At 57.3% G+C, this 22698-nt stretch overlaps 12 protein-coding genes across 12 annotated transcripts; 7 read left to right on the top strand and 5 right to left on the bottom strand.

Annotated features, from left to right (window-relative positions):
* Positions 1-181: 181 nt before the first annotated feature.
* On the top strand, positions 182-1686 carry N7482_006332 (putative pyridine nucleotide-disulfide oxidoreductase AMID-like; the record flags this gene model as incomplete). Its single annotated transcript, XM_056688457.1, has 5 exons — positions 182-389; positions 446-784; positions 858-1215; positions 1275-1582; positions 1643-1686. 5 exons carry the CDS (start codon positions 182-184, stop codon positions 1684-1686), a joined length of 1257 nt encoding a protein of 418 aa, XP_056544012.1.
* A 279-nt stretch (positions 1687-1965) lies between these two features.
* On the bottom strand, positions 1966-2436 carry N7482_006331 (F-box domain protein; the record flags this gene model as incomplete). The annotated part of the gene is made up of 1 exon (XM_056688456.1): positions 1966-2436. The coding sequence occupies one exon, from the start codon at positions 2434-2436 to the stop codon at positions 1966-1968; it is 471 nt and encodes a 156-aa protein (XP_056544011.1).
* Positions 2437-3067: 631 nt separating this feature from the next.
* On the top strand, positions 3068-3809 carry N7482_006330 (glutathione S-transferase family protein; the record flags this gene model as incomplete). Its single annotated transcript, XM_056688455.1, has 2 exons — positions 3068-3121; positions 3195-3809. The coding sequence occupies 2 exons, from the start codon at positions 3068-3070 to the stop codon at positions 3807-3809; spliced, it is 669 nt and encodes a 222-aa protein (XP_056544010.1).
* A 284-nt stretch (positions 3810-4093) lies between these two features.
* On the bottom strand, positions 4094-6509 carry N7482_006329 (uncharacterized protein; the record flags this gene model as incomplete). Its single annotated transcript, XM_056688454.1, has 4 exons — positions 4094-4211; positions 4255-4867; positions 4951-6068; positions 6139-6509. 4 exons carry the CDS (start codon positions 6507-6509, stop codon positions 4094-4096), a joined length of 2220 nt encoding a protein of 739 aa, XP_056544009.1.
* Positions 6510-7526: 1017 nt separating this feature from the next.
* Positions 7527-9035, top strand: N7482_006328 (uncharacterized protein; the record flags this gene model as incomplete). The annotated part of the gene is made up of 5 exons (XM_056688453.1): positions 7527-7665; positions 7721-7843; positions 7929-7997; positions 8069-8791; positions 8842-9035. The coding sequence occupies 5 exons, from the start codon at positions 7527-7529 to the stop codon at positions 9033-9035; spliced, it is 1248 nt and encodes a 415-aa protein (XP_056544008.1).
* Positions 9036-9136: 101 nt separating this feature from the next.
* N7482_006327 (rRNA (cytosine-C5-)-methyltransferase RCM1) lies at positions 9137-10911 on the bottom strand (the record flags this gene model as incomplete). The annotated part of the gene is made up of 2 exons (XM_056688452.1): positions 9137-10645; positions 10714-10911. The coding sequence occupies 2 exons, from the start codon at positions 10909-10911 to the stop codon at positions 9137-9139; spliced, it is 1707 nt and encodes a 568-aa protein (XP_056544007.1).
* Positions 10912-11372: 461 nt separating this feature from the next.
* Positions 11373-12047, top strand: N7482_006326 (GNAT family N-acetyltransferase; the record flags this gene model as incomplete). Its single annotated transcript, XM_056688451.1, has 1 exon — positions 11373-12047. One exon carries the CDS (start codon positions 11373-11375, stop codon positions 12045-12047), a length of 675 nt encoding a protein of 224 aa, XP_056544006.1.
* Positions 12048-12732: 685 nt separating this feature from the next.
* On the bottom strand, positions 12733-13865 carry N7482_006325 (FYVE zinc finger domain-containing protein; the record flags this gene model as incomplete). Its single annotated transcript, XM_056688450.1, has 2 exons — positions 12733-13140; positions 13419-13865. 2 exons carry the CDS (start codon positions 13863-13865, stop codon positions 12733-12735), a joined length of 855 nt encoding a protein of 284 aa, XP_056544005.1.
* Positions 13866-14956: 1091 nt separating this feature from the next.
* N7482_006324 (uncharacterized protein) lies at positions 14957-15189 on the top strand (the record flags this gene model as incomplete). Its single annotated transcript, XM_056688449.1, has 2 exons — positions 14957-15097; positions 15142-15189. 2 exons carry the CDS (start codon positions 14957-14959, stop codon positions 15187-15189), a joined length of 189 nt encoding a protein of 62 aa, XP_056544004.1.
* A 1506-nt stretch (positions 15190-16695) lies between these two features.
* On the top strand, positions 16696-17739 carry N7482_006323 (2-hydroxyacid dehydrogenase; the record flags this gene model as incomplete). Its single annotated transcript, XM_056688448.1, has 1 exon — positions 16696-17739. One exon carries the CDS (start codon positions 16696-16698, stop codon positions 17737-17739), a length of 1044 nt encoding a protein of 347 aa, XP_056544003.1.
* A 223-nt stretch (positions 17740-17962) lies between these two features.
* On the bottom strand, positions 17963-19414 carry N7482_006322 (glycosyltransferase family 4 protein; the record flags this gene model as incomplete). The annotated part of the gene is made up of 1 exon (XM_056688447.1): positions 17963-19414. One exon carries the CDS (start codon positions 19412-19414, stop codon positions 17963-17965), a length of 1452 nt encoding a protein of 483 aa, XP_056544002.1.
* A 731-nt stretch (positions 19415-20145) lies between these two features.
* ugd1 (UDP-glucose dehydrogenase) lies at positions 20146-22154 on the top strand (the record flags this gene model as incomplete). The annotated part of the gene is made up of 3 exons (XM_056688446.1): positions 20146-20368; positions 20443-20885; positions 20946-22154. The coding sequence occupies 3 exons, from the start codon at positions 20146-20148 to the stop codon at positions 22152-22154; spliced, it is 1875 nt and encodes a 624-aa protein (XP_056544001.1).
* Positions 22155-22698: the final 544 nt, after the last annotated feature.

Below are 22698 nucleotides of genomic sequence, written 5' to 3'. Positions count from 1 at the left end.
GATAAGATCGATCCGAGTTAGAGTGGTGCCGAGTCCAGGATTAGCTCAGAGCAGAGTTGATGATGCTAAGCCACCATGATTTCCACGCCTCGGGGCCTTTCCATTTTTTTTTCTCTCTCCTTTCCTTTCCTTAGTTTTTTGTGTTTCTCTTTGACATCTCGTCAGTTCTCAACATCTCACAATGCCTTCCAACGACGGCGTGCTGGCAGTCGCCCGCTCCTTTCGGGTTCTTGTCATCGGCGGCTCCTACGGGGGTCTCTCTGCCGCATTGAACCTCTGGGATCTCTCACGGGGCCGTCTGCCTCGTTTCAACTATGCCTATGATGGCCCGCCCCCGGCACATCGGATTCCCATTCAAACCACCATCGTCGATGAGCGCGACGGATATTGTAGGTATTTGGGTATAACTGGAAGCCGTGGTGCCCCGCTAACACGCTCCGTCCAGTCCATCTCATCGGGTCTCCCAAATCCTTAGCTTGCGAGAAGTTGGCCTCAGAATCCTGGACTCGATTCCAGGACATCCCTGCTCTCAAATCTGCCGACTTCAAAATCATTCAGGGCACCGTCACCAAAGTAGACTGTGCAGCTCAGACCGCCCATATCTTGGATACAGCCACCAAATTAACCACGACCGAGTCCTATGACTTCCTCATCGTGAGTTCCGGGCTGCGGCGAGTGTTTCCCACGGTTCCTGAATCCCTGCGGCGAGATGATTTTCTCGGGGAGACCAGAAAACATACGGAAAATGTACGCAATGCCCACGGTGTAGTAGTCGTCGGCGGCGGTACGCATACACCTTTGATATCAAACGGAATTTTTGGTTTCTTGGATCTAACACTTGAATCGGGGGACCGTAGGTGCGGTTGGGGTGGAGATGGCCGCCGAGTTGAAGATGCTCGAACCACAGCAGAGGGTCACCCTGGTCCATTCGAGGGATCGATTACTCTCATCGGAGCCGTTGCCCAATGACTTTGCGGAGCGGGTCGATTCCATCCTGCGGGAGGGAGGTGTCAAAGTTATCTTAGGGCAGCGTGTGGTGGACACTACCGTGGTTGATACTGAAAGCAACCAGCCAACATGGCGCTTGACACTGGGTGATGGACGGCAGATCACGACGGGACATGTGCTGAGTGCCATCTCGCGATGCATTCCCACATCCACGTATCTGGCTCCTCAGGCGCTGGACGAGACAGGTTATGTGAAAGTACACCCATCGTAAGTCCCTCCCTCCCTGTATAATGCTCTTCTGGGATCGTCGTCTGACATCCCATGAGGTTGCAATTCTCTGGAAATATTCCCAACGCAGAGCACCATTATGCTGTCGGGGATCTCGCCGCCTGGCCCGGGATCAAACGCTGCGGAGGCGCAATGCACATGGGCCACTATGCAGCCATGAACATTCACCAACAAATGTTAGCTGAGGTCCGTGGCGACAAGCCCAGCTTAAAGACCCTCAACCCCTTCCCCTCCGTGATTGGACTGGCCCTGGGAAAGAAGGCCGTCACCTATACACCTGATGAGGGCACTCGCGATGGCGAGGATCTCCTGACCAGCCTATTCGGAGACGATATGGGGAATAGCAGTGAGTATAGTAGAGTCCGGGGTGAGACACGCAGACCAGAATGGCTGACTTGAATCCCAGACTGCCGGAATTATTTGAAATTATCGGAGGCGTGCCAGGCATGAAATGCCGTTCCTATCTGTTTGGCAAGATTGATATTCCATGCGCCAATTTCGTCGTTTGCTTCATACTTGGGTATCTCAGGAGTTGACGTCCTTGGTTCTCGAGCAAGTTGAGTGGGGTCCCGAGAACCATGATGAGTGCACGATTGGGCCTGCGAGCCGTGTTGGCCAGGCCCTTAGATCACGGTGCAGTGGTGCTGTACGTGATGCAAGGTGATAGATATGTGTTGAGTCTGAGCTGAATGCACCAAGATTCTAAACCATCAACATCTTGCTGAATCATCATGAGTAAGGCTGCCGCCAGCATTCTACACACTCGGAGGTGTGTCGCCCGAGGCGATCGACTGCCCCTGGTTGGAAGCGCCGACAAGAGAGGCAGAACACATAAAAGTGGCCCTGGATGGTGAGTTGCGCGCCCGGGCCGTATCGTGCCGTGCCCTCGCGGGGTTGTAGACCACACTCGATGCAGAAGCGCTTGTCGCTATCACGCCCCGATCGGCCACGGCGCCGTCGTAACATCCGGTCCGCAAACAGACCTGCCGGGCGCAGCCGGAGGCAATAGCGACATGCGTAGACATCGCGGTTACGGGCCCAGTCGGTGGACTCGGTCAGCAGTAGCTCCTCGTGCGAGGGTCGGGTAATCAGTTCGTACAAGTAGGCACACGTCAGCCTGAACTGAAGCCGGTCACCGATGGGTAGAAAGGAGGCGATCAGGACATGAAGTTCGGGTGGGAGATGGAGGAAATTTGGCATGAAAAGGGACTGATATCCAAAGGTTAGGTTGTATTATGAAAAGGGTGAACGTTGAAGGGAGGCTGAAGGTCGAATATTCAACGGTGGAGGTTGGAGGTTCCCGGAGGTGCTGCAGTCCTGGAACGTGAAGGAACGACGTCGCCTCCAGCGTGTTCGAACCCTGGCTACAGCGACGGAGCATCCACTGATGCTCTCTGTATGGTACAGTACATAGATATCTCTACAGTATCGCTAGGATAGCTTATCAACCTATCAGCCTTGGGTATGGTAGTTACAATGCTGACTACAGATCACGCCATGGACCCCTGTCGATTGTGCCTCGCTTCGATGCTTCCATACTTCCATACTTCCATACTTCCATACTTCTATCCAACCCTTAACTCACTTCCTCCCCTCCAAGATGTTCATGACGCCGCAAGGCCAAAATCCACTCGGCACGGGATTCTTACCTTGCGGTTAGCAATCACTTTCCACCCGTTTCCACCCCACTCTCCGCCATTATTAAGCGCAGGAGAGCGAGGGGGAACACGGTGTGACGAAAGCGCCGGCCTTTTTAACTCCAATTCCCGCGAAATGAGCATAGTCTGAGATTCTCTACAAGCTCTCACCTCTCACCTCATCCTCCTCCACAATGGCACCATTCGGCACGATCTACTCGTACACGCCCAGCCCGCGGGTCATGAAGGTACGCTCCCGCTCCTCCCTCTCTTCGGCCCCCTCCCCACTTCCCTGCTAACAGCGCATGCGCGGTTTGACAGGCCCAGGCTGCGGCCAACATCAATGGCCTGGAGCTGGCCATCTTCCCGGACTTCGCCATGGGCAAGACCAACAAGACCGAGGAGTTCCTGTCCAAGTTCCCCCTCGGCAAGGTCCCGGCCTTTGAGGCCGCCGACGGCACCACCCTGTTCGAGTCCGACGCCATCGCCCAGTACATCGCCGACAGTGGCCCCGCCGCCGCCCAGCTGCTCGGCGCCACCGTCGCCGAGCGCGCGACCATCCGCCAGTGGATCTGCTATGCCCAGGGCGAGATCCTGGACCCGGTCACTCAGCTGGCCCTGTGGCGTCTCAAGATCCGGCCCTACGACGAGACCACCGAGACCAACAACCTGCAGCGCCTGGAGCGCTCGCTAGCCTGCCTCGAGACCTATCTGAAGGGCCGCACCTGGTTCGTCAGCAACGACAAGGTCAGCATGGCCGATATCACCGTCGCCTCCGCCCTGGTCTGGGGATTCTCCATGGTTATCGACGCCGAGATGCGCCAGAAGTACCCCATCACCGTGGCCTGGTACGAGCGTACCATCGAGCTCGATGGTGTGAAGCAGGCCTTCGGAGAGAAGAACTTCATTGAGAAGCGCCAGCCGTATCAGGGTTAAACTCCTAGTCCCCACCGAGGATTCTAGATTAGTTCAAAACACCCGAAATGAAAAGATAATGAGAAACACTGATAATGATGATGATGACTCAAAGAACACCAGCCAGCGCTGAGACTTTAGCAAGGTAAATAAACGTTAAAATTCGTTGTAGTTTGTAGCAGTGTGATCGGTGTTGGGATATCATAAGGAAAAGACATGGCAGAGCTTGCGATAGTTTGGTACCGAGTCTTTCAACAAACATGAGGAGAGATGGGTATATAGGAGTATGTATATACAGCTTGTCTTTAGAGGCGGGCCATGCCGTTCCGGTCGCCTCGGGGCTTGCCCAACGCCAGGGCGACGTTTCGGCTAGCCCAATCAGCAATGGCCATGTTGGTGACCATCGGGTTCACGCCGCTGGCACTAGGAAACACCGATGCATCCACAACGTACAATCCATCAGTACCCCAGACCTGGCAGTGCGGGTCTACCACGCTGGATTTGGGGGACGAGCCCATCCGGCACGTCCCCATCTGGTGTGCACTGGCGAACAGGCCCCGTTCGGGGTTGAGGGGGGGATTTGCGGCGCAGCTCAGCAATCCAATTCTGCAGAGCAGCATCGTTGGTCCCCTCTGGGGCATCGGGGTTGGACGCATCTGGACGGACGAAGGGCGGAATGTCACGATAGGTCGTATGGAACTCCTTCGCGCCAGATATGTACGCGATCTTCGCGGCAGCAATCAAGCCCTCCACGATGTGGCGCCGGTCGAAGTTGGAGACGGTATAATCAATCCTAGGACGACCATCCGCCGGGTCGGGGAAGACCCGTCCGCCATCGCGGTCTTTGGTCAGCGTGATGAAGCTCGTGCTGCGACTCATCCCCGCCGCCCACAGCTTATAGTCCAGGCCATTTCGCCACGGGAAGACCGGAATATACACGGACGGCATCATCGACACGGCCTCGATCTTGACGCCGTGTCCATGTCCATCCAGGTCCTCGAACTCATTCACCACTGTCGTCAGCGCCGCGCCTTCCCACGGGCGAACCGACTCGTCGAACACCGCGCCGCCACCCATGACTGTCCAAAGGTATGGGGATAAGTACAGGTCCTCCGGATATCCAAATTCAAATCCAAATCCAAGTGAGAAAATGAGAGCTTACCTGGGTGCAGATGCAGATTCTTTCCAACCTGAGAATTCTTGATGCCACTCCGCAGCAGCAAAAGAGGGCTTTGCAAGGTTCCTGACGAAACAACCACCTTCTTGGCCTTGATAATTATCTTGCGCTTCACGGCCCCATTTCCATTGATGCCAAGATACGAATCGCGCGATGTCCAAGTGCCTTCCACGCCAATCGCGACCCGCCTGCCATTCTGAGTCTTTCCGTCAAATATCACCTTATCGGCCTTGAAGCCTTCAATGAAGACGGCTCCCGCCTTGCCTGCGTCGGCCAAGAACGTTTCCGTGGGGCCTTTCTTGCCGGCTGAATGGCAGCCCAACATGCAGTAGCCACAGTAATGCTCGCCATTCCCGGTGTTCTGCGGCACTGCTTTGGCGGCATAGCCTAGCTTGCGCGCACCCTCTAAGATCACGTTATTCTGGCGGTTGTGCTCGACGTGCTCTGTGTTGACTCCCATTCGGTCACAGACGCGGTCCAGACTTCGCTGAAACTCAAGGGATGTGAAGAAGGGCAGGCCAGTATCCGCCCACTCCTGACGAACATAAGCCTGGGTCTGCAGAGCGGCAGACCAGTTGACCGTGCCACCACCGCCCCAGGTTGAGCCCGCCAGGACCGCCATTGAGCCATCCTCGCTGATGGTGGCGCCCGCATTCTCGAACATGTTGATGTATGCCTCATTCGGGGTCATGGGGAATGATCTGCTGGAATATGAGTATGACTTCTCAACCACGACCACGCGGAGGCCCGCCTCAGCCAAGTTCTTCGCGGTCACACTACCACCGCAGCCGCTCCCAACAATCACCACGTCGGTCTCGATGGTCTCGGGCTCACCCCCGGCGGGGAACTGCAGGAACTCATACGGTAATCCATCGGTAGGCTTCCCATGGACCGGAATACGGGGAAACCCGAGCACCTGATTTATCGTTGGGCTTGTCATCACCCAGGACTTCTTGACAATGGCCGTCAGGCCGCGGTAGACCGCACGGAGGGGGGGCAGGCGGGAAGAGTCCCATCCCCGGAAAACCTTTTCGCGCAAGGCAATCGGCTGCTGATGAATCAGTCTGGTTGACCCGGTCAAAATCAGTGAGCCCGCTCGAGTGCTATCATCGATGTCAGTGGGCGATTTCAACATGGACCGCGGCCGGGGGGAAAGAAGTCGGGAACACCTACTTGAGCGCATTCATTATCAACCCAAAGCCACTCCTCCCCTCCTCATGCACATAGTCTCCGAATATCCGACCCACGCACGCGCGAAAGACGGGATTTGACGAAACATCCTCTTCCAGATAAACGGTCGCGATCTTTGCAGCATCAGGGCCCGGAATCAACGAGGATAGCTTGGTGACCGCCGAGTCCCACTCCGCAGTCGAAATCACCTTATCCGTCGATGAGTTGACAGTGGCAGCCGTGCGAATCGACGGCACTATGGCATCGGTTAACGCGAAGAGGGTCTTCCACTGCGCATCTGTAAAGAACGAAAGGTCCGGAGCTGGAGGCAGGGGAACCTCCAGCGGAGTATATGAAGTAATATGATCCGTCATGGGGGGCGAATCGATCCACAGCCGACTAGCCACGATATACAGGGTCCAACGCGCTCATACGTCAAAGGCTGACGAAATCCCGAAGTAGGGGAGGGGGTGGAAGTGTTCGGGTGTGGAGAGCACAGATATACACCCCGGATCCCGGACGCTGGTCGTTCCCCACAGTGATGCTGGTCGTGCACAGGCCGGGGCGGTGGTTAGCGGTTGAGCGAGCAGCAGCTCGGCCCCTCCCAACAAGCGAAGAACCAGCCCCGGTGAAGATGGGGAGGGGTGAATAGGGATGGGGGCCTCGGCAGCATGTCGCATGGTTTCATAGCTTAGTCCCTTTCTCCGAGTGGGTCTTTCGCCGACGTTGGGCCACTGAAGATGCTCCTGTGGCGCGGGCGATCGTCAGGTTCTCGGAGAAGCTCGTGCGGCCCTGGGTAAGCCGAGATCCAGCGCCATGTGAATTCATCGGGAGCTGCCCGAATGAACCGGTCAAGCTGGAGATGAGCAGCACGGAAGTCTCATCAGCTGTGCGAAGTGAGGACGAGGAGTATACATAGGGGAAGAATTGGCGGGGGGTGAGACAGTGAAGGTCCCAGCAAAATTGCCTCCCCCTGGAATGGCGAAGTCGTACCAGATGCCCCAATAGATTGGTTGTATGATGTATGACATGACGCGGATGAATACTGGGAGCTCGAGAGCACCTCGCCTTCCCTACTATGGATTTCATTATCATGATGGAATGCCCCACAGAGACACACGAACGGGAACTCCCAGAGATTGGCTACGTAAGATTGGAAGAGAGAGTACGGAGTAGAGAGGAATGGAATCAAATAATTATACGCAGAGACCACGAAAGAACGGTCCAGCAATGCATCAATCGATCAACCGCTCGACCTGCGCGGTCGAGCCTCGAGCAGCTTGGGCGGCGCGCGGACAACTCGCAGCAACGCCAACCACCACCAGACAAACCCAAACAACCAAATACCACCACACACGACCCAACACCACCCAACCTCCGCCCCCCACAGCATGGCCGGGGATTCCAATTCATCCACCCCCAGCAGCTCCGGCAAAGCATCAGCCTGTTCTCTACCGCCAGAGAAGGTCTTCTCCATCCAGATTGGCTCCGAGCTGTTTCGTCTTTCCGGAGCCTCGATTGCCTCGGACGGTGGGGATGCAGCTCTCTTCTCCCCGCGGATCGCAAAGCTAACGTGCCCCCGCAGCACCCTCCTACTTCTCGCGCTTCTTCGAAGAGCAATTGCGCGTGTCCGATCCCTCCAATGTTCGAACTCTCTACATTGATCGCGACCCGGCCATCTTCCAGGAGATCGCCCGCCACCTCCAAGGTAGGAGACAGAACCTCCATCCCCACGCGCACACCCTACATGCTGGACTCTCGGCGACCAAAATCTGGCTGCTGATGAAGTGCAGGCTATCATGTTCGACCTCGAGATGGCGCCGAGTTCGTCAAGCTATTCGCCGACGCGCAGTTCTACACCTGTTAGTTTCCCCCTGGGTTTCCAACCTTGCGACCAAGCGCGGGCTGCCCGCTGACCAACGAGCCACGACAGTACCCCGATTAATGTCCCAACTATTCGAGTCCGAGATCGTCATTCAGATCGGCGACCGCCACTTCCAGATCCCCCGTAGCATCTTCTCCAGCCCCGGTGACTCCCCGAACTTCTTTACCCTCGGCTTTGGCGCCTTCTTTGCCTCTCCATCCGAGGTCTTCCCCGGCCTAGATCGCGTTGGGCTTCTTCGACCTCCGGCGATCGTCCCTCCCAGCGTCCCCAACCGGTCCGCCGATGTGTTTGCAGAACTCCTTCACCTTCTGCGTGGATACCCGCTGCATATTCGTAATGCGGACCATCGCGCAGAGCTGCTCCGTGATTGTCGCTATTTCCACCTCCGAGGGCTGGAGCAAAAGTTGATTCCCCACCACATCAGCTTCAATCCCTTCCGCCAGCGCTCAGAGATTATCATTCGCCTGGAAGACGTACGGCCGTCAGGCATTCATTTCGCTCCTGATCCTACCTCTCGAACGGGGGTGGGGTCGGTCCTGTACGCTCGCCCCTTTGTCGACGATAATCCGGTCGACCTGGTTCTGGAGATCGCAGACGAGTCTACACTGATCAACGGTACAACCCATCGGGCGGATTTCATCGGGCTAGCCAAGTCCCGCATGGCCAGCTTGCTACAAGTGGTGGGTAAAAAGATGAATCTCTCTGATACGCAGCTGGGCAACATCCCAACGAAGATTCTCTGGGGACCAGCGACGGACATCATGATCGATGGTGAATCGAACCACCCATGTGCTGTGAATCTCATGGGGGGATGGAAACAGACGATGATTTGCCTCCGGCCAAGCGTCAGCGGTCAGATGAATCTCACAATGAGGCCTGGGTCGTTCGAACTGGGCAATGGCGGCTGCAGGTACAGCCAGACAACAACGGCGCGTACGAGGCGGTCTTGCTCGCGGTCAAGTTGGACGTGTGGACGGCTGCACGGGTGCGAAACCGGCATCAAAATTTTCTTTAAGATCTTGGAAGCTCTGGAAGGGGTTTTGGGCAGCTATGAAGGGGAAATTTGATATGATCAGGCTGAGACGGCTGAACCCGTCCGCTCTGGCGATATTGGATCTACTCGGAAAAGCCCTCCCACTCTTCACCTTCATCGTCGTCGTCTTCGACAGTGTGATCTCCACCTTCACCAGCGTCCGAGTCCTCCTTCACAAGAACTCTATCCTCTTGCGAGTCGCGCACAAAACCAACGACAAAGAAGCCCCCCAGACCTTCTGAATCGCCAGACCAACAACGCAAGCAAGCCTCGAGGTCGTCCTCTGAGAGGGCGGCGACGGCTTCGCTCTCATCAGATTCCACGCCCGTCTCGATATCTCGGTCACGCCGGACGCCACGATGTTTCCACCGGCGCAGGCCCTCGGGTTGCTCGTCGCGTCGCAAAAGCCGCCAACCACGCTCTTTGGCGACATCCGATGCCAGGAGGCGGGCCACCACGGCCTCGTTCTCAATCAGGTGAATGGAGCAGGTGCTATAGGTCACATGAGTTGCGCTGGGAAACTTCAAGGCATGCTCCACGATGCGCGCCTGTAAATTCGACAGCTTGGTGAGCCGATCGTGGTCGACCGTTCCGCTAGGGATGTCATTCTCATCGGAGGGCGCAGCGCTTGTTTCTCCCACTGTCACCTTTGATTGGGGTTCTTCTGGGTGGTCGCGGTCATCGGTGCCGCGTTTCCTCTTCTTCCCTTGTGGCTTGGAGGACTTGGGTACTTTGGGTTGGGGTAATGTGAGCTGCGGAACATCATCTCGGCCAACAATGCCACTACCCGAACAACTGGGATCGAGTAGCAGACCCGTTACATTCTCAAACTGAGAATCCATCGGATCAAGTGCCAGAAAATCCTGCCCCTGTAGCACGGTGACGGTAGGATCCGCGCCGGCCAACGAGACCATCTTCTGCAGCGTTTTGGAACGCACTCTAGACGCATCCATAGAAATGATCTGCTTCCGGGGCTTCTTCTGCTTCTGTTGCTTGGCTAGTAAAGATGCCATGTGCGTAGTTTTGTTTCCTGGGGCGGCGCAGCCGTCCACCAAGTCCCCCTCCCAGGGATCCTTGGGACCACGATCACCCAGCAAGAGATACGCGGGAAAGCATGATGCCTTATCCTGTAGGATGATCTCGCCGTTCTTGTATGCCGGCGATGATGTGAAATCCGCGCCGAAGGGCACCGCCACGAGATCGGGGATGTTGGGATCCATATACAACAGCTTTTGCTTGGTCCGGTCGTCAACCTCGGGTGCGAGGCCGGCCAGAGTGTCCACCCGCTCGTATTGCGCAAAGGTCGTGCGCAGCTGGTCCTCGAGGGTGCTGCGGATATTGTTCACCCGCACCCAACGCGGATAGACAAATTGATTGGTGCCATCGGCCTCCCGCTTCTCGCGCAGGACGGCTGCCTTCAGCTGTTCCACCGAAGCGCATCCCCGGCGCACCCGGGCTTTCGTGAACTCAGCCTTTAAGCGGACTTTATGCCGCTCAACTGCTTGGCGAAGTGGGTGGGCTGCTGGGGCTGCAATGCCCTTCTTCGAGAGGAGGTGGTCATAGACCAGGAGGAGCGCAAGGGCCGGAGAAAGCTATCAAGGTCAATGATTACTTGGTCAGTCAGCAGGTATCACCTGGTGGAAATCTCCAAACAACTCACCTTGCGCTCGAGGCTCAAGATATCCGCCTTTTCAATCACATCCGCAAGAACAATATCCCATTTGGAAGCCTCGGTGATCAATGCATAGATCTGGGCGGGCGAGGCACGCAAGTTCCGGGCGCTGTAAATGCGGGACTTGAAAGAGCCACCTGTCGATGGCGCGGTCAGGATAGCGACCGCATCGAAGTAGAGGGACATTGAGAGCGATACAAGTTTCGTCAACGACGAGGATTTTCGCGATGGACAGGACCATGACCACGTTTGGCTTGTTTGCACCGAAGTGGGTCGGCGGTGGTAAACCGCAGAGATGGAGATTGGCCCATCACCACGTTGGCAGCATCCATTATGCGATTGCTTGTTGTTCTTTGAGGCTGAGAGTCATATCCTTGAGGCTAGGGCCCAGTCAACGTCCTTCCTGAGACTTTGAAATTTCCAAGTTGTGAGATCAATCTCGAGCATATAGCAAGCATATGTTGTGGCTCGGACCTTCTTGATGTATATATATATATATTTTTTCCTAGGTACCTAAGCCCCTCTAGGTACACTTCCACTTCATAGAACCAAACACCACTAAACCGGAGCCTTCCGGGATTAGTGGATTACTCTAACGACAACGACTGGAATATACCCTCTGAAACCACCTACCATTCACATGATCCATGGCAACCAAGCCTATCCTTACAACGGCCATCCAGCCCCCTCCAGGCCCTGCGGCAAAACTGGCCCTCCCCGACGAGTCCGGAGTCAACCCACCGGTCTTCAACGATGCGATGATCGTGCGAATGCGCGTCTTTGTGGACGAGCAGCACTGCTCCGCGGATGCCGAGATCGACGAAGACGATGCGCGGAGCTGGCAATGGGTGATGTACGACCCCTCGCCCTCCCCCGAGTCCAGCACACCACGCCCAGTCGCGGTGATTCGCCTTGTCCCCCCCCCACAACCACCACACGCCGTCCTCACACATGCCGAAGACCCTTCGACAAAGCATCTGCCCCCGTATGACTGGACACACGAGCCATGCATCAAACTAACCCGCGTCGCGGTCCTGCCCGAGTACCGGGGGTTGGGCCTGGGGCGGCGACTGATGGAGACGGCGCTGGCCTGGGCGGCGGAACACGCGGCGGAGATTGATGCAGCGGCCGCGCAGGTGGCGGCACAGACCGAATTGGTTGGGTCCCCGGGCCAATGGCGGGGGTTAGTGCTCGTGCATGCGCAAGTGGATGTAGAGCGGATGTACAGTGGGCTAGGATTCGTGACCGACGAGAGGTTGGGCCAGTGGGATGAGGAAGGGATTGCGCACGTCGGCATGTTTCGCCGGGTGGAAGTGCGGTGAGGGATTCCACTAGAGTACAAGGTGGATTACGTGCCGTGTGCATGCAGAGGAGGGGCATGTCAGATAAGATCTGCAGATCGAGAGATGGGCGGGAATGCGCGATTCCAAGATTCTAGGGCTACTAAGGTGGAGAGATGCAATTGTAAAACAAGACTGGATTTCATCTCGGGGGCACATCGAAGAATGTACAGCCCCGCGCCATTTCATCCCTCCAGCGTTGCAGATCAGGATCAGGCACCAGTGTAAAGACGAAGAAACGAAATTGCCGATAGAAATGACGGGGTATCCTGATCAAAACACAAAAAGCCACAGAAAAAAAAACAGAAAAAAAAGGCTGCCGGTCTCTCGCCGGATCGAATCAGTCACGCAGGGAAAACCAGCGATCGTGAAGATCCTCTATAACAGCATGCAAAACACCAGACACGGCTACCGTAAGGGGGCAGGTGTCGACAGATAATAAAGCCAGTGGAAAGGGAAACAGAAAGCACACGATGCCCAGGGGCCCTAGAGCCCAGAAAACTCCATAACGATGGTCGCAAATCAGAATGACGCGTAGCGAGGAAAAGAGGGGGTAGAAAAGAAGAGGGTGAGAAGTGAAGTAGAAGCCGAGAAAGCCGCTGCCAGACCCGCTGGCCACAAGTAGACCGAGACCCGAGATCACGACCCCGAGAGTTCTATTGATCGCTCAGAATGTGCTCCAATTCCAGTCACGGGGCACGCTGGCGGCCACGTCGGGAGTCTGACCCAGATTGGCCTTGAGAGCCGTACGGCCCGAGTTCTCACTGGCCTCGAGATCCTCGGCTAACGGAGTGGTCTCCCCCTCGGTGTTCTTGGCGTCGATGGAGTTCTGGATCCTGTTCAGGCGGTCGGTGCGGGTCTCTTCCCAGCGCTGGTAGGCGCTCCAGCAGAGGTCGCAAGCGCGGGAGAGGACGCCGTCGGGGTGGAAGCGAGCATTCTGGTCGAGAGGAACGGCATGAGGGGTGTGGTTGTAGCAGAAGACATGACCACAGTGGCGGCAGTGGTGGCGGCGCACGAACAGGCCGAATGAAGAGCGGCAGGTAGGCGAGTCACAGTTGGAGGAAGCAGCGTCGGCCTACCGGAGGGGAAGGGAGTTAGCAAAGATTGTTCTTATTTTTGTGTCATCCAGGACCAGTCCAGTGACCCGAAGCATCCAGGATCGCGCAGGCAACCAGGCGTCAAGGCCAGCCAAGAGGGCAGGTGAGCACGCCATCCCATGAGAATGACGAGCGCAGATCCGACCTCGACGACATCGACTACTGCGAATGGCGCCATCCCGGCCCGTGCCCATCATATAAAGGCAGGGAGGGAAGGAGGGAGAGGGAGGGGGGAAGAGAACAGGAATCAACTCACTTTCCAGTGATCGCGAGTCGGCAGACCCGTCACCAGCCCCAAGTGCTCGGTCTTCATCCACTCGTGCTCGGCGACCTTGCTGATTCCGCTGGACTTGCTCTCCATAGTAAAGCGACGGCTGATGGGTTCCGTATCTTCGTTCAGACTGTCCAGAGACCCGTGCACGCTGCGCGGTGGGGTGATGGGAGAGGACTTCTGGGGGCGTTCGGTGGGCCGCAGAGCCGCGGGGACATAGAGAGGACCCTTCAGCGGGCGCAGCTGGCGCGACTGGAGCGGCAGCTGGTGCAGAGTGCTGTTGGTGAGGCGGGGCGAGGTGGGCGAGTTGTTGGTGGGAGTGGTGGTGGTCGAGTTGGTCGGCGAGGGTTGGCCGTACACTGAGATCTGATTGTTGCCGGCGACGGCGGTACCGGGCCCGGCCGTGGTGGCCGTCAGGACATGAGTGGCCATTTGGGAAGTGGTTGATGGCGAGGCGATGGGAGAAGGGAAGAGGGTTCTAGGGACCGACAGAGGCGGGAGCGAGGAGGACAGGGAAGGTCGAAGAGGCGTGGGAGAGTCGAGAGTCGAGAGTCGAGAGTCGAGAGCCGAAAGGTTGAGAGGAGGGGGAGTTTAAAGTTGTGCGCCCGTTACGGTCGCAGACGATAATAATAAAGGGGAAGGAGGCAAAGCGCCATGAACCGAAAACGACGCAGATCCCGATGATGTCGAGGGGCAAAGGGCGGGATAATAGAGGGAGGACTAGGACGGGAGTAGGTCCTCGGGTGGTGTACTAACAGCGCGCACACGACAGGCCGGGGCCCGTGGAGAAGGTGAGGAGAGAGAGGCGAACGGGACCGCGGTGAATGGTCGGGTGGAGACGGGCGAAGGGAGCGTTGAAGCTAGTGGAGATTTTGGGAAGAGGAAAAGTGGAGAGTTGGAGTCGTTGATCGGAGGCGAACTTTTGGGAGGGGAGTTTGGGTTAGACGGACGAGGGTGGAGACGATGAAGTTGGGAGAAGAGAGGTGGTAGCGTCGCGGTGAATCGGGGGATATCAAGGGAGCGTGAGGACTAGAAAGGGGGGAGAAATGCGGCCCAGATGAATACCAGCCTCGATGTAGAATAACCCTGGCAGACGAGGCCCTACGGAGGTACGTACGGACGACGGAAGACGGGAGACCGTAGCACTCTCCTGTATACTGTAGCCGTGCCTATCGTATGTAACGATGGACCCGGTACAACGCGGCCAGGGCCGCGCACGGCTTCGATAGTTCTCGTTCTCTACGGACTCGACCTCCCCAGAATGGTCCCCTCTGTGAATCCACTAGTGAACTTGAAAAGAGGAAGAAGACATTGTGTACTCCGTACTCCGTGCTCCGTACTTTAGATACACCGGTTTCTGCTCGTCTCCCTGACCGCTCTTTCGGTAGCATCTTCGAGACTTATCGCCATTCTAGATATGTGCCTAGATCGATTTGGTTTTCCTGGACAAGCCAGACCTGCTGCATGCTGGGGGAGTATGCATACTGAGGATGAAACCTCCGCCCTAAAGTCCTGCTAGCATGATGGCCTTCCCTTTCGAGACCGCTCTCCACCCTCCTCCGGGGACTGCTCCGCCCAGCCCCGCCAAAGTGCTCCGCGGAGCAGCTCGTGCCGCCCCTTCTCGATCCGGACACTACCCTATGCGATGCGCCCTTCCCTGCAGAGTATGTCAACACACTAGTAACGGTACTTTTAATGCTCGGGAGAGGAGGAGAAGGAGGAGGAGGAGGAGGAGGAGGATGATGATGAAAGATGATGACGATGATGAATGTTATGGTCCTTCCCAACTCTGCCCCGTCCGGAATTTCGTCGGCCTCCCCCCGAAAGCCAAGCGAACAATGCCGCCACCAATCAGCGCCTGCCTAAATCAGAAGGTTTACTAGTGCCGATAGATGACCAATCAGGCAGCTGGTGGCGTTTCTGGCTTATCAGAGAGTGTTGATTGGTTCCCAACACCTCGGGTCGGACTCTCGGGAAGGCCATCGCCACTGGGTGGGCGGTGATTGGCTGCGGATGGTACCGCAACGAACCGCCACGCCCCGCGCCTGCTTGGGCAAAGCAACCAATCAGAAGCAGTGGAGCTCGATCTCCTGAATGCGGTAGCTGTGTGGAATGTTTCGAAGCTTTCGAAGAGGCGCCCTCGATGACCTCGACTCCCTCGGTCGATGCCCGAGCTCTGGGCAATCATTTCAGGGATTCTAGAAGGGCTTTTCGCACTAGCGCGCTGTTCGGCAGGCAGCCCAGTGCCAATCCCCTTTCATGACGATGATGAATTCTAATTGACGATGGTCCTCATTTTTGGGCCTTGCGTGAATGGCCAAGGAACTCAGAAACTGATTGCCCAATCCTCCAGTAAATTCCGCCTCAATGCACATTCCTCCCATCCCCGTCTTCTCCAGAATCATACTACTCTCCGTACTCCGTACTCAAACTGCGCAGTTCTGCTACTACTACTACTACTACTACTGTACGTACGCCTCGCACAGGACGGGGTCTCGGGGGTTGCACCCGCCGGGAATACGCCGCTTGCATCCCCTGAGAACCACCCGACTAACGACTAAACATGATCTAATCTGTATCCGGAGCATCGACGATCTACGATATACAGGCGTACTTATGCGATATACAATATACACTATACACTATACACTATACACTATACACTATACACTATAATTTCGACCGAGGACATATACTCTCGACATCATGGATTTATGGATCCCCCATCAGCAACATGCAGGACAAGCTTTGCGCGTGCAGGTGGGAAGAAAGCACAGACGGCGATAACCTTAACAGTGACCTCCGTGACGGCCAGCGATACGCACGGATCAGGAATGTTGCTGTTACACCTCTCGATCGAACCCACCAGCCCCCATCATCTTCCAATCGTCCAGATAGGGCTCTCTGGGGAAGTTTTAGATCTGTGGGGAAGTCCCAGATCTCGGGGCCAGAGATTTCGGATTCTCACATCCCATCCCATGGACACCCAATGACCAGCGTGCTCCGAGGGTCCGGCAGTCCGCTTGCAGCGGCCGGTTTGTCCCCGGACAGCTCCAGCTCCAGCTTCAATGTACCCATGTACCTCCCCCGTATCTTACCCCGGACGACATGGCGTCATGACTCGGTGCTTTTGTACGCACGCGTACATACTCCGCACGACACCCTCGGAGGATTCGAGCATTGTGCCCACCCTCCCCGCGGTTCCACGATCAATGGGAGAAGGTGATCCCGTCGAGGAATGCCATCAACTCGCGCCCCAATCATGAAGCTCGCCGTATTCAGCGCCAAATCCTACGATCGCACCTACCTCGACGAGGTTCTGGGCCAGCGCTTTCCTCAGCTGTGCTCCATCGAGTACCATGCCTTCGCCCTCTCGGAGGAGACCGTGCCGCTGGCCCAAGGCTCTGATGCCGTCTGCGTCTTCGTCAACGATACCCTCGATGAGCGCGTGCTGGGCGCTCTGCATGCCGGCGGGATCCGTGCCATCTTACTGCGCTGCGCCGGCTTCAACCACGTCGATCTGACGACGGCCGAGACGCTGGGCCTCTTCGTCGCCAATGTCCCCGCCTATTCGCCCGAGGCGGTGGCTGAGTTTGCGGTCGCCCTGATCCAGACTCTCAACCGCAAGACGCACCGCGCCTATAACCGCGTGCGCGAGGGGAACTTCAATATCGAGGGGTTGCTGGGCACCACCCTGCATGGGCAGACCGTGGGCATCGTGGGCGTCGGGCGCATTGGCCTGGCCGCGGCGCGCATCTTCCATGGCTTCGGGTGTCGACTGTTGGCGTATGATCCGTTTGCGGGACCGGAGTTTGGCCAGTATGGCACGTTGGTCGACTTGGACCGCCTGCTGCAGGAGAGCAATATTGTTAGCTTGCATTGCCCGCTGACGGCGGACACGCGGCATCTCATTAATGAAGCGACGCTGGCGCGGATGAAGCCCGGTGCGATGCTGGTCAACACCTCACGCGGAGGGTTGATTGAGAGTGCCTCGGTCATCCAGGCCCTCAAGTCACGTCGCTTGGGTGGACTGGCATTGGATGTCTACGAGGCCGAGGGGGAGCTGTTCTACAATGACCATTCTGGGGAAATCATCGACGACGACATCCTGATGCGCCTGATGACCTTCCCCAACGTCCTGATCTGCGGCCATCAGGGCTTCTTCACGCGCGAGGCCCTGACGGAGATTGCTGGCGTCACACTAGGGAATCTTTCCGACTTTATCAGCGGACGCTCTTGTCCAAACTCCCTGGTCACCGAAGGACATGTTCTGGTCCGCCGGGATACGGCCCCTGTGCGACTATAAGCAGTCCAATTGGGGGAAAACATCCATTAATTGAAGGGTACGTTGTTATTAGGGATAAGTCTGCATTGAATGAATCGGATCAGATCATAGAAACAATAATGGGACATGGTATTCGTGATGAATCAAACTGATCGCTTCGTAGATTCTAGGGACGGCCATTCACAATTCGACAAGACAAAGAAAGACATCACATGAAAAAGGTAAAAAGAGAAAAGGGGAGGGTTCAGCTGCGGAGCGGCCAAGCACACTGGAATTGATCTCGCAGCGCCTGCCAGGCCCGAGGGATAAAGCGGTGCCCGTGAACAATCAACGGGACCACGGCAATCAACCACATCGCGTATACGATCCCCACGGCAAACGCGAGACGAACATACTCCATGGTCGATCCCATGATACCGGGTCGAACCGGAGGCCGACGACCATGCGATTCCTGGTCGGTATGGGTCAATGCATCGGCTATCTGCCAGGCCGCTCGGCGGTTAATCTTCTCCCAGGTGGTATCGTCGGCGTATTGACGGGCGGCAGTCGCGAGAGCTCTTCGTCGGGTCGAGTCTTGGGACACCTCGCGCGTCCAGTCAGTGAATCGGTTGAGGTCATGCGGCGGAACCAGATAGCCGGTCTGACCATGACGAATAATGTCGGAGGGTCCGCCCTGATCGCGTGCAATCACGGGCAGTCCGCTGGCCATCGCCTCGAGAACGACCAGCCCAAAGGTTTCGGTAATGGAGCAGTGCAAGAAAAGATCGGCCGAGGCATAGGCACGAGCCAGCGCGGACCCCGTGAGGAAGCCGGTAAAGACCACATGGTTGCGGATCCCGTCAAACAGACGCTTGACCTTGTTTTCTACGACGGGATTGCGGTTCCCGCCCACGATCAACAGCTTGAAGGGCACTTTGTCCGCGGCCAGGCGCGTCGCGACCTGCGCGAGGAACTCGAAGCCTTTCTCTGGCGCGATACGGCAGACGCAGATGAGAATGATTTCCCCTGCGGGGGCGATCTCCCCTGCGGTAGGCCTCATCACGTTGCGAGGGGGTGAACATGACGGTGTCGACGCCACGACCCAGCTGGACCAACCGGTCGACGGGTGCGCCTGCGCGTTCCAGGTAGCCCCGAATGGCCGAGCATGGGTAGAAGATGGTGTGCACGGCACGAGTGCGGAACAGGAAGCCCTGGACGGTTGCCAGCAGCCAGACGCCAAATTGGTCCAGGGGGTGGGGAGCATGATCTCCGCATAGGCCGACAGATCGGTCTGGAAGTTGAGCAGCACCGGTGGGGGAGACCGGAGCTGGCGGATCTGCAGGAGCATCTGGAAGCCCAGCGAGGCAGGACTGGCCAGGTAGACGATGTCTGGCTGGAAAGTCTGCTGGAAGACATCGTTGATCTGGAAGGGGTAAACGACCGTCAAGTCCGGGTTGTAAGGCAACGCGCAGCCGGGCAGGCGGTACTCCCAGGGCGTGCTCTGTTTGGAGAGGTCACCTTTGAAATGGGGCGCGACAAGAATCAACTCCACGCCGTGATCACGCAGGTACTCGACAAGACTGCGGGTGGTCCGACTGACGCCGTTGACGGGGCCCCATGATTCAGTGGCCAGCAGCACCTTCTTGCCGTGGAGGATGCTGGGAAACTCCTCGTTATCGCCCTGAATGGAGGCGAGCAAGGGCGAAGATTCGGCCATGATGCCGACGCATAGACATGGCGAGCAGGTCGGCGAGGCGGGAGACGGGGGAGATAAGTCCCTTTGAATACAGGCGGGCGCGCGGGCTGATCGCGCGGGTCCCGGGTGGTTCAGGTGGTTCAGGCGCAGGTCCCGGTTCGGATGCAATTTTCTTTAGTCCCATTCTGGACCGAAATGGGTCATACTGGAGGGGGTGGTCTGGCGGTAGCTTGAGGAGCGTGAGGCGCATCGGCGGCTTCTGTTTGGTTTAAGGCGGGATGGGCTCTGCACGTGCCGCATCCGCCCGCTGGCAAGGGCCGCGCGCGGTTTGGAGCGTGCAGCTTTGGGGGACGTTTGGCGGGAGTTGTGGGCAGTTGCTTAACGGGCGGAGACGACTTGGCGGCCAGTGGGAACGCGCCATTCCCCGCGTGCCCCAACGCTGCGCTCTGAGGACATCCCCCCCATATCTCACGCTGACCTTATCTTGGAGAAGTGGCAAGGGTCATGAGGAGAGCGAGGAGCACGAGGATTCCCAGGAGGCAAGAGGAGGGGAACGCGAGATTCTCCGTGGGGGGTTTTTTTGAGTTTGCGCGCCAACCCATACTTCATTCATTGTTCTCGCTCTTTCTTCACCGGTGATCTGGGACTCAGCGTTCAATGATCAGTGACCTACGAGACGTATGACCTGACCCCATTGTCGTCTCTCGTGTCTTCCCTGTCATTCGCAGCAATCGCCATAGCCCAACGCCAGCATGTCTGGCGACGAGATCCCCATGGACGATTTCTCCCCCTCCTCCGAGAGCAGCTTGTCCTGCTCGACGGGGCCAACCACCCCGAGCTCCAGCCCGCTGTTTCGGCCCTCGGAGATCGACGACCTCAAGCTGGGCGCAGTACCGCAGTCGCGCGTCCTGAGCGAGACTATGATGGCCCGGACAGCGGTGAAGAATATCTGCGTCGTCGGCGCAGGATACGTCGGTAGGCTTCATCTCCCCCGGGAGGGGAAGCGGCGCCCGTTCGATGCAGCCCGAGTTGACCCAAATTTGCTACAGGTGGTCCCACGGCAGCGGTTCTGGCCCTCTACCACCCGTCCATCTCGGTCGAAGTGCTAGACAGAGACCCAAGTCGCATTCAACGATGGCAGTCCCAGCATCTGCCCGTCCATGAGCCCGGTCTGGACACCGTCGTCCGCATTGGACGTGACGGGGCGCAGATCAACCAGGAGGCAGGCATCGAGGCCGCTTCACCCGCCTCCAGGCGACCCCAGAACCTGTTTTTCACGTGTAAGTCCGCCCAGGCCATTTCTCGGGCCGACATCATCCTCATGGCAGTCAACACCCCGACCAAGATGTTCGGCGTGGGTGCCGGGTGCGCCACCAACATGACGGCGTTCGATGGGGCCATGCGCGATGTCGCGGCCCACGCGAAGCCGGGCGCCATCATCGTGGAGAAGAGCACCGTCCCGGGAGGGACGGCGGAGCGGGTTCGCAAAATGGTAGCTTCTGCCACAAATCCCCCTTCGCAATGAGATCATGCCCTCTAACCATTTGTCCAGCTGGCAATTCATCGGCCGGGGGTGCCCTTTGAGGTGCTTTCCAACCCCGAGTTCCTCGCGGAGGGTTCGGCGGTCGAGAACCTCACAGCCCCAGACCGGGTCCTGATCGGATCGGCGGCGACCCCCTCGGGGCGCCAGGCGGCTCAAACCCTAGCCAACCTCTATGCGGCCTGGGTCTCTCCGTCGCGAATCCTCAAGACCAATGCATGGTCTTCGGAACTGGCCAAGCTCGTGGCCAACGCCATGCTTGCCCAGCGCATCAGTAGCATCAACTCGATCAGTGCCATCTGCGAGGGAACCGGAGCAGAGGTGGACCAGGTGGCCAAGGCCATAGGCATGGATATGCGCATCGGCCCACAGTTCCTCAAGGCGGGTCTAGGGTTTGGCGGGTCCTGTTTCCGCAAGGATATTGCCAGTCTCGCATATCTGGCCGAATCCCTGGGCCTGGACGATGTGGCCCATTACTGGCGACAGGTGAATGTAATGAATGAGCGACAGCGGGATCGATTTTCTCGTAAGATCATCGATCGCTTCGAGGGAAATCTGGTCGGCCGCAAGCTGGCGATGCTCGGATTCGCCTTTAAGAAGAACACCGGTGACACACGCGAGTCCTTGGCCGTGGAAATCATGCGCACCTTGCTGGAAGAGCGACCGGCCGAAATTGCCATTTTCGACCCATACTGCCGCGAAGAAGATATTTTGCGTGAGTTGGCCGCGGTGTGTCCCAGCACGGCCCTGGAGCAGATCGTGAAAGTTCACCCAGACGCCTACCTGGCCTGCGCCCAGGCACACGCCGTGCTCGTCGTCACCGACTGCGACCAATTCCGCCACACGCCAGCCAAAGCGTCATCCAACCCATCCATGAGCTCTCCAATTCAGAATGGGCTGGCGCGCACCGCTGCGACGGAAGGGGGCAATGAGCTCTCCAAGGGAGCCTGCGGCCGACAGGGTCGCGACACCTGGACCCACGCGGGCGTGTCCTATCAACTAGCCCCCCAAGCCGACTGTACCGCGGACTGTGGGGACTGCCGTTCGATGTCGACCCGGCCGACGGCCACCGAGACGATCGAATGGCCACGCATCGCGTACAATATGGTGGAGCCGAAGTGGGTGTTTGACGGGCGGGGATTGTTGGACGCGGCGGAGCTGGAAAGGCTCGGTGTGCGGGTGGACGCGGTCGGCCGGCGGGCACTCGACGAGTGGGCGTAGATGCTTTGTATTTCGTCCCCTGCTCGGTCGGATATAGCGATACCCTTGTGACATGATTCTGTTTTTTTCTTTTCTTTTTATGTGAGATCTCATCTGTTATTCGATACACGAGACCTGGGGTCTGATTCATCGACGGTTCCTTCATTGATTTTGGTTTTTAATATATGGCTTGTGTCTCTGACTGCTGAGGCGAGACACCTTACATACAACGGATGGCATTGGGTTGGGGGATATCCTTTTCCTTATCCTTTTCTCCTTTTTTTTTTTTTCTGTTCATATTCGCTCCACCTACAGTAGCTGGTGATGGTGTACATCTGGATGCAAGACTGGATATTATCACTGGAGCCCCTTCACGACCCTTGGGCTCAAGAGAGATGTTAAATATAAATGTATAGTTTTCATAGGAGTCATCGTACCTAGTTCCCAGCAGCTGTTGGCATGAACATTGGTTCAAAACAGATCTTGGAGTACTTCATTCACGTCTCTGATGAGTCGATATGTCCTCGATCATGCCGGCCACAGAACGGTGCACTACCCTTCCAGC

The sequence above is a fragment of the Penicillium canariense genome (assembly GCF_028826845.1).
Source record: "Penicillium canariense strain IBT 26290 chromosome Unknown utg000003l_segment0_segment0, whole genome shotgun sequence".
Classification (NCBI taxonomy): domain Eukaryota; kingdom Fungi; phylum Ascomycota; class Eurotiomycetes; order Eurotiales; family Aspergillaceae; genus Penicillium; species Penicillium canariense.
The sequence above is the reverse complement of the archived record's forward strand: the minus strand, read 5'-3'. Positions and strand labels throughout refer to the sequence as shown.